Genomic DNA, 9,513 nt, shown 5'->3' with positions numbered 1-9,513 from the left:
ACAAGAGGGGGAGAGGGAAAGTCTGAAACACACACACACACACACACACACACACACACACATACACATTTTGTATTAATACACTTGTTCTATCGATGCTATAGTAACAGCTCATTCACAGGACTGCTTTAGGACAGAGTTATAACACTGTGTTTCACTTTGTATGGAATGTCTCTGTCCAGGTCCGGAAAATGGACGATTCCTATAGTTTTCCCGGCCCACAACACACACACAGTCGCCAGCATCTGTAACACACACACACACACACACACACACACACACACACACACACACAAACTTATTATTATTGTGTTATATACAGCGTAATCTGGAGCATCATCAGCATGTTTTATGCTTTAATGTAGAAGGTCATTAACACAACTCACCTGTCCAATCCCCACACATAACGCCGATGGAAATCTGACAGGACACACGCACACACACATACATTACACACACACACACACACACACACACACACACATTACACACAAACATTACACACACATACACATTACACACACACACACACCCATACATTACACATAACACACACACACACACACACACACACACACACACACACACACACACACACACATGTATATGACAACAACTAAATGTCCTTATTATTCTGCACAAAATCAATAATCTCTTGGTATTAAATGTTATTTTTCTGAGTGTAAATGTTAATAAAGACAATTAAGTGTCGTGTCACAGCTCCTTAACAGACCACGTTTAATAATTACCTTAAATGAATGATGACTAAAAGCCCAGTACAGATGGACATGAGTGCAGTGTAACAGGTGTATAAGTCATTAATGTCATGAACTCAGTGGTTCTGTAATCACTCATTAATAATGAATCAGAGCTGCAGGTAAAGTCTTTACTGACCTCTACTGCACTCACCTGTAGTTGGTCAGGACACTTTTATTCACCACCACGATGAGGATGGAGCTGAGACTGTAAAACACAGCGGTGAATAATCTGAGGAATAAAACACTTCTGCTCTGTTTGTCCTGAGAGGAAAGTAAAGGTGTGTCTCTCTCCTCAACACACACCTGAGCACGAGCCCTGGCGCGAGCCTCCGCCATGTTCACCCGGGTTTCTATCAACAACACACTAAACCCCGCCCACTCTTAAAGGGAAAGGACTCCTCATTACACCACCAGCAGGTGGCACCAGAGCACATATCCTCACAGAATCTGATTAATGAGGTCACATATCTGTAGTTTTAGCTTCAAAAACATTCCAATCAGAGCAGTCAAAGCAGCCTTATAATTTACACTCAGCTTTGATCCATCTTTTTATAGTCTTAATAACAGTCTTAGTTGTTTCAAGTTTGTTTTTGTAGATGAGAAGAACCATGCAGTGATCAGATTGTCCTAAGGCTGTACATCCATTACAGGGGTTATAATGAGTAAGACTTTTTCATTCACTCACTAAAATAACGCACTATTTTATCAACAGACATGTTCTGGTATAATGATTTATTACAATTGACATGAAATGTGCTTCTTTAGTGTAATGTACTTCAAATGAAGTAATCTTGATGGGAGTTAAGTTCATCTCTAAATCACTAACTGGTCTGAATGACTTACTATTTGTCCAGGTTTAAGACTGAGATTTCACCCGTCTTTAGTGGGTCTGACGTTTCAGACGATGACGAAGATCCTTTGCACAGACCCGTAATTAAAGAACATGACTACAGTACATTCTGCTCAATCAGCATAATCCAAGAAACATCTTCTGATATAAACATTCTTCACAGTGAGCTTGAGGTAACAAGGTGATAATTCTATCCATTAGCAGGCTTCATATACGTTACTCCAGCACTGAAACCATACTTGTAACTGTCCTGCAAGTCTGGTGGATTTCCATAACAGCACTGACAGATTTTATCAAAAATTTGATAAAATATTGTGGGGAAAACACCTTATATTTAACTATTACCTGTTTTAAGATGATCATTTTGCATGTTCACACACTAACATAAAAGCTGAACATCCTGTGATAACATCATGACCTTCAGGTTTACACAATTGATATCTGTTCAAACTGCTCTAGTAGTACACAAGAGTAAAATAATTAGACATTTGAAAATGTAGATTTAGAAATAAATAAAATAAAAGCATGAGGACTGAGTGACATTAACACCTGTGGGAAGTTTATTGAACAGGGACAAGTGAATGCAGAAACATCCGGAAAACCAAAAGTCCTACAAAGAGTCCAGTCACAGAGTGTCCCACTGTCCGAGGAGTCCGACATGTCCTAGTGTCCTCCAGTTTACTGTCACTCCCAGGTTCAGGATAACCCACAAACACACAGACACGCACATACACCCTGAATCGAGCATGTTCGAGTAGTGCTGCTGTAAATATTAAAAATAATAAAACTGGAACAGATCATGTGCTTGTTAGCTAAAAAAATTATCTAAGTGCAAAGATATGTCAACAATCAGCGCTAGATAATAAAAACCTCAGCCTACTTCAAAGATGACAACTGGTTGGCTTGCAGATTTTAAAAAAATGCTAAATGCGAATAAACAGACTTCGTTTTGAAGCTTCACTTGACACGCTACACTCCTGAATCTGTGATGTGATTGGCTGTTAAATAAGGTGTGCTCAAGATTGATACTGAAGTGGAGCGGCAATATTCTTCCTATAGCCATGGAATCAATCAGTACATTGTGAAAGCACACAATGGCCAATACGAAACATCAGAGATTACGAAAGCTTTGTGCGCGTGTGAAAGTGGCATCGTCTTTGCCCAACACTTGCAGACGTCATCTCCACATGGAGCATGCTGAGGAATTAATAATAATAACAATAAAAACTTTGAGAACTTTAGGTGACTTGTGTACAGGCATGTGCATGTGATAATCACTTATACAAATCACACAAAAAAATATAAGGACAGCTATATCTTCTAATGGTCCTTACTTTCAGACAAACTGGAAAAAAGCATGTCCATTACTGCCCAATGAGAACTCAGGGTCACAATAATATACACAATTATCATAGCACATGCCTGTTTACACAAACCTCACACACACACGTCCTGATTCTGCAAAGGGCTGGCTTAAATTAAATTATCCAATCAATCAGCACCTCCTCATAACTTTGTTGTAGTGATAATCACAAACTAGTTCAGATTTACACACACTTAGCCAAGATAATTAAATATAGCACAGTGCCAGCATTAGCACAAGTATGTAGCTTAATTAACAAAATGCTGTGTTTAGTTAAAAGTTAAATAGGAGCAAGTTTGCAATTAGCTGAAAGAATTGACTTAAGCCACGTCCTCATTGAGAGAGGGTCACTTAGCAACATCAGGACACACACACACACACACACACACACACTTTTCAGAGTGTTCCCAACATTTTTGTAAAAAGGTGACATACATGAGGACCAGCCTAAAAAAAAAACAAAAAAGAAAGACAAACATTCAGAACTCAGACAATGAGAGAAATGAAAAGGGACAAAAGGGGAAAAAAGAGAAATATATAATAACGAGGCATTCACATATTTACGGTTTTGCTACAGGCCAAGCAAACAGCTCCATGAAAAAGAAAGTAAAATAACAGGAAAACAAACCTGACCTCAGAGCTTTAAAATATTTAAAGTGATACATTACTTCTGTACGTCAATAACAGTAAAATTAGCACTAGACCCACATTCTCCGTTTGCTCAAAAATATTAAAATACGCCAAAAATAGAAGGAGAACAAACGAAAGCTTAAATTCACTTCAAACGCTATGCTGGAAAAAGCCTTACATTCAAACAGCAATCAAACTGGAAATAAAATAAAATACTGTAGGAACATCCCTGCTATCTATCATGTGTCTAAATACAAAAGCTCTATCGAGAATTAGCTTCAGTGTAACGAGAGAAGTCCGTTAACATGGGGCGGGGTTTCAGTCCTCACTATGGTGTACATGACAGTCTGTCTTTTACGTTTTTTTTTTCTTTTTATGGTATCTATAGTCGAAGGATCCGTAAGCATGCAGGCCTCGTAGAGGAGGGGCTCAAAGGTCAAATGTCAGGGTTTAAGCCAAGGCAGGAAACGCCTCGGGGTCGTCCACATTAGGAACAGACACTCCACCTCCCTGAAGATAGAAAAATACACATGAGATATGATAAAAAGTTCTACATCTCAATCACAGTCCTTTACATTTTTTATTTGAGTCAGGTGTGAAGAGGTGGATGTATAGATTCTGACCTTCTCAGACCTGCCTCCACCACGCCCTGCACGGTTTCCACCTCCCCGTCCCCCTCTGCCACCCCGGGAGTTCCCCCGACCACGCCCAGGGCGTCCCAAGTCTCCAAAGTTGATCTCCAGCTGGGACGTGATGTCATTGGCTGGTTTGCGGAAGTGGTGGTCGGCCGAGCCATCTTCAGACGCTCCCTAATAACGGAAAAACACAAGGGTACTTCATAGTGTTTATCAAAAGTTTTTACAGACATGTAGTTTAGTTCAGAGAGTATTGGAAAACACCTTCTATACAGCAAAGATGTAGAAAACCAGTCTTTATATGAACAGAGTGTTTTCTTTAATGAAACATTTTCCAACCAAGCTTGATATGAAGCAGGAATTTTATAGCTATGCTCTCGGCAATTCGGTACTTTACAACTATAACGGATTCCAAAAAGTAAATTAACCACAGTGAGCTCTCAACCAGGATTCCCACAGCTATAACTTGAGTTTAAGTAGATATGGTAACTGTCAAATAGATACTTCACAGATAAGAGCGTACATCTAGACCCTTATTAAAGTGGTTCTTTACAAATACACTTTGATCCTAAATGAGACATTCATTACAGTGCCTGCTTCATCATAAAGAGAAATTACGGAACAGGATCTGTACTTTACAGGTTCAGTCAAGTACTTTATAGATAATCTGTCATCTCAAACAGGTTTACTTCAATAAGGCAGATCCTTTACAGACATGAATGGTTTACAGTTCACTTGTGGTCTTCCAGAGTGACAATCATACATTAAATATAAATTAACTTATTGTATGAAGTTGACAGTAACTACCTTGTTGAGTGACTCAGCGTTCGCATCTCCAGTTTCAATCAGAGTTCCGGGAGGCCTCTGGAAGCCAAACACAGAGGAAATAATGAGGCACCTTTCTAAAGAACCTTTCAGTGGTGATCTGTTCAGATCAGTTCAAACTTTAATAAGTAAAAACACGACAAGCCCGGTGTCACTCACGGGCAAGTCTTTGCTCTTTGACTTATGCAGCACGTATCCTTTCTTCCACTGGCCCTCGTCACCTTCGTTTGGTTTGCGGATGTTGAACTCCACCTTTGCCCGTTCTTTGTTCTGCATGGCCTTCCACTCGTCCAGGGTCATCTCCTTCGGGCCTTCATCCTTAACTTCTTCAACCTCGTTCTCCCTGGAAATTAACCGATCATATCAGTGACACATTGTATCACCATTAACAATTACCCCACACTCACTGGCCTACAGGTATGAAGAAGTGGGACTTGCTTGTTTTCTGAGTCAACAGGCGCAGCAGGCTCCTCCCCTTCCACAGGTGCTTCAGGTGCAGCCGATTGAAGCAGCTCACTATAAGAAAAAATGTTATACCACAAACTCTATTTACTTAACATTAGTAACGTTCATTTTTCTTTAGGTTCACCTGGCTTCTTCCTTGGTGTTGCCCCAGTTGTGAGATCCGGCTCCACCTCGCTTCTCGTCGGCTTTCTGGCTGCTGGAAAACAAAACAGAAATAAAGCTAATAACTGCTGTGTTAAACTAGTAACCTGACCAAAACGTACTAACTTGGAACACAATGACTTACGATCTGTCGTTTCCGCTGTGTCGGTCAAAGTCACGTTTTCCTCGAGAGTCAAATCCGTCAGTTCGTCCGATTCCCCGTCCACGACCTCCACGTCCACCACGACCTCCACCACGACCCCTCGGTGGTCTGTCTCCCATTGGCCTACGAGAAGAAAAACATGGATTATCAATGTGAATGTTATAATATACAACAACATTCATCACTAACACGCAAGACCTTATTTCAAAGGCATTTTTTCCTCAACATTGTAAATGCAGATGAAGAAGGACTGACTTGTCCACTGTGGCTTCTCCTCCTTCATGTTTTTCCTCAGGTGGCTTTTCGAAACGCCGCTCTCGGTGGACTCGTCTCTCTGGTCTCCGGTCTCCCTGTGCCCCCTGCTGGTGGGGAGGGTTCTGCCCTTGCTGCTCCTGTTGTTTCCTTCCCATCCTCCTTACACCTACAATGTAGACAGGAAGTGAGATTATTGTGTTACTCAGGCTGCCAGTTTATTTTAATTGTTTTGTCTTGTTTTGCTGATAAAGCTGTCCATTATATACTTGACGTGTTTGTTTGCTTGTTTCAAATCAAAGCAAACAAAAAAAAAGTATGTAAAAAAAGGGGGTGGAGCTAATTTTAATGCAATTAATAAGGCCTAAATGAGGGTTTTATACTTCAGAAAAAGAAAATAATGTTTAATGTTTTTCTTCTTCAGGTGTGTCTTCCAAAAAACAGTCAATGATGCAAACTATTTTTAAACAAATCATCATTGGTGCCTCCCATTTAACTAGCACCAAGCAGATGCTAACCAAAGCAGATGTAAATTTCATGACCAGGACCTGAACTTCCTAGGCACATGTAGTAGGCATGATGTGAAATACAGGAGTATGGACTAGAACAAGAAACAAACAGAAAGGAACAAAATACGTAAATAAACAAAACATTGTATTGTGAGAATTCCAAAACCTAGTCATGTAGTTTGTGGTTTAAATTTCAATGTAAAGATTTGAGAGATGACAATGTTTAGCACTAATTTGTTGCAATAAAGTGTTTAGTTTAAATGTATTGACATTAACATCATTGTATACATTGTGTCTGTAACCTGGATATCTGAATAATGTTACTCACACAACATAAAAACAAATGTTAACTTGTACACGTGTTTGAAAATGATGTGAATTATGACATTGCGTGTGAATATTTCAAGCAAAACAGGTATTCTCGTTGGACTTTCGAGTATCATTAACGCTAGTTATCTTCTCACGTGTGAGCACTGTCATGAATGTTAATCGGTAATATAAACATAGTTCATTCACAGTGTGGCTAATTCACTTTAAGACACACCCACAAAACTCCATATAAGGAAATGATCACAGACCACTGGAAAGGACTAAATGACCACTTTTACTGTGACACCGTTACTTTTGTCCTCATTAAACACATACTAAGGACATTTAAACAGATAAAGTGGTGTTTTTGGAGCATTGTTTTAGTTTTCTGGCCACATTGCTTTAACCTTTGCCTTATTTTTTGCAATATTATTGCTAATATATAAAGATGATAAAAGTGCCAAGACATTCAGTTGATTAGTAAACTATTATTTCTCTGTTAAAGACAACTTTATTCACCATCTTTATTAAGATTTAGATGATGTCCTGTCATTTCACCTGAGTTTTATCTTCACAGTAAACACACAGCCTTCATACTGACACTAATTCACTAATAATACACCAATATTTACTATTCCCTGGTGAATAAATGTAGAACAGCTGGACATTGAAATATTAATAATATAATAATCATTAAGGTTATTAATGAGGAGCTTTAATGCTTAATGTCTGGAGCTTTAAAACTAACCAAAAACAAGTTTCTCCACAAAAGTTACCACAGAAATTCATGACGATGCATTTGCGAGTTCTATTTTGAGGGAAAATAAATGTATAAATGATTTCAAGTGATTTATAAATGTATAAATATAAGACTATTTACTCTCCCTGTGCCCTCTAACACGACTCCACACACAAACGGTGGCGTCGTTGTCTTCTCTCACCCGTATTCCGAGAAGCCCCGCCTTCCTGACCAATGATTGGCTGGAGTTTTCCCGCCTACACGTGTACAATTGGATAGTCACGAGCGGTGCACAGATTGGACAGCGACATGGTCTAATCAGAGTGCGGCTCACGAACTCGTGCGTGTATATTAGCCAATCAGATGGCAGACGGCGGGACGTGTGTGAATGTAGGTGGAGAAAGAAATAAAAGCGCCGTAACACGGACCCATGTTGAGTTAAAGGGAGCTCTAGACTAATAAAACGCGTCTCTGCTCCATACCGTCCTTCTTCAGCGGTGCTGCAGGCTGCGGGTCCTCCTTCCTCTCTGGCGGCGGGTTCTTCCGCTCCTTCTGGGACTCTTTCTTAGGCTGTTTGGCGGCCTGAGCGGCGGGTTTGGTGGCTGCCGCGGCCGCGTCTTTCCTCCGGTTCTCTGCAGCCTTTAATATGTCGAACGGGTCCGATTCGTCATCCAGCAGCTGGTCGAAGCGATTGGTGACGACGCAGCCGAATCCGTCCTGCAGGTATCCGGGCATGATGGCGCCCCGGCGGCGAGATTCTCCTCCGATACGACACGGCTTGGGAGCGCAACGAAGAAGCTCGCCGAAGAGCAAACACAAGATGGACGCGGGTGACGTCACCTTCTCTTCCGGCGCACACCACATCCGGGACCTTCACAGTTTCCCGCCACACGAGATGAACAGTTCAATTCAGTCCTATTATACATGTATATTATAAAACAACATAAATCTAACAAACACCACAATATAATATCACTTAAAGTAACATTCACTAACCCCCTCCAGCCACAAAACAGATAATAAGAGTGAAAACATTGTTTACGCCAGAATCAGTTTTGTTTACCTCAGAGTCAGTGTGTTTACATCAGAATCAGTGTGTTTACATCAGAATTAGTGGTGTTTACATCAGAGTCTGTTTACATCAGAATTAGTGGTGTTTACATCAGAATCAGTTTTGTTTACCTCAGAGTCAGTGTGTTTACATCAGAATCAGTGTTGTTTACGTCGGAATCAGTGTTGTTTAATTCAGAATTAGTGTTGTTGACCTCAGAATAAGTGTGTTTACCTCAGAATCTGTAGTGTTTACCTCAGAATCAGTGTTGTTTTTATCAGAATTAGTGGTTTACTTCAGAATAAGTGTGTTTAACTCAGAATCTGTAGTGTGTTTTTACATCTTACACATTTTACATTAGTGGTGTTTACATCAGATTCAGTGTGTTTACCTCAGATTCAGTGTGTTTACCTCAGAATCAGTGTGGTTTACCTCAGAATCAGTGTGTTTACTTCAGAATCAGTGTTGTTTACCTCAGAATCAGTGTTGTTTACCTCAAAATCAGTGGTGTTTACCTCAGAATAAGTGTGTTTACTTCAGAATCAGTGTGTTTACATCACAATGTAAAAAAAAAAAATGTGTTGATCTAGTGTGTGGTCCCAGGCCTGGAGATTCTGGTAGATCTGAACAAATCTGTGAAACATCTGAAGCTTTTTCAAATATCAAACCTGTTTCTCAATCTCACAGAAGATCAAAAAAGATTTTAGTACTCTTACTATTTTACCGTTCCTGTTGTAGACTGATTGTTCAGTATCTATAAATATTCAGATACCTTAGTATCTGTAAAGATCAGTAAATATTCACACACTGAATAAGATGAAAC

At 39.9% G+C, this 9,513-nt stretch overlaps 2 protein-coding genes across 2 annotated transcripts in view; both read right to left on the bottom strand.

Moving 5' to 3' along the window:
- The window catches only part of LOC113636590 (UDP-N-acetylglucosamine/UDP-glucose/GDP-mannose transporter-like), a 5,169-nt gene extending 3,191 nt beyond the window's left edge, over positions 1 to 1,978 (bottom strand). Inside the window, exons 1-5 of the mRNA XM_047814788.1 lie at positions 1,954 to 1,978; positions 910 to 1,138; positions 387 to 420; positions 159 to 245; positions 1 to 22 (exon numbers count right to left, since the gene is read on the bottom strand). The exon at positions 1 to 22 is cut by the window's left edge and continues 46 nt beyond it. Of these exons, the coding sequence (XP_047670744.1) occupies positions 1 to 22; positions 159 to 245; positions 387 to 420; positions 910 to 1,138; positions 1,954 to 1,978 (397 nt within the window). The remainder of the gene's footprint in view (positions 23 to 158; positions 246 to 386; positions 421 to 909; positions 1,139 to 1,953) is intronic.
- A 167-nt stretch (positions 1,979 to 2,145) lies between these two features.
- On the bottom strand, positions 2,146 to 8,616 carry LOC113636564 (plasminogen activator inhibitor 1 RNA-binding protein-like). The gene is made up of 9 exons (XM_027136734.2): positions 8,122 to 8,616; positions 6,086 to 6,251; positions 5,813 to 5,953; positions 5,651 to 5,722; positions 5,500 to 5,577; positions 5,221 to 5,404; positions 5,044 to 5,100; positions 4,225 to 4,410; positions 2,146 to 4,111 (listed from the first exon to the last, which is right to left on the bottom strand). The coding sequence occupies exons 1-9, from the start codon at positions 8,501 to 8,503 to the stop codon at positions 4,052 to 4,054; spliced, it is 1,326 nt and encodes a 441-aa protein (XP_026992535.2). The 5' UTR covers positions 8,504 to 8,616; the 3' UTR covers positions 2,146 to 4,051.
- Positions 8,617 to 9,513: the final 897 nt, after the last annotated feature.

This window comes from Tachysurus fulvidraco, chromosome 1 (assembly GCF_022655615.1).
Source record: "Tachysurus fulvidraco isolate hzauxx_2018 chromosome 1, HZAU_PFXX_2.0, whole genome shotgun sequence".
Classification (NCBI taxonomy): Eukaryota; Metazoa; Chordata; class Actinopteri; order Siluriformes; family Bagridae; genus Tachysurus; species Tachysurus fulvidraco.
This window is presented reverse-complemented; position numbering and strand designations above follow the sequence as displayed.

Coding starts and splice junctions, on each gene's coding strand:
- LOC113636564 (XM_027136734.2), bottom strand. CDS start 8,503: ATGTGGTGTGCGCCGGAAGAGAAGGTGACGTCACCCGCGTCCATCTTG. Junction 5,578..5,650: donor AACACCAAGGAAGAAGCCAG/GTGAACCTAAAG, acceptor TTTTTCTTATAG/TGAGCTGCTTCAATCGGCTG. Junction 4,411..5,043: donor ACGCTGAGTCACTCAACAAG/GTAGTTACTGTC, acceptor TTCCGTTATTAG/GGAGCGTCTGAAGATGGCTC.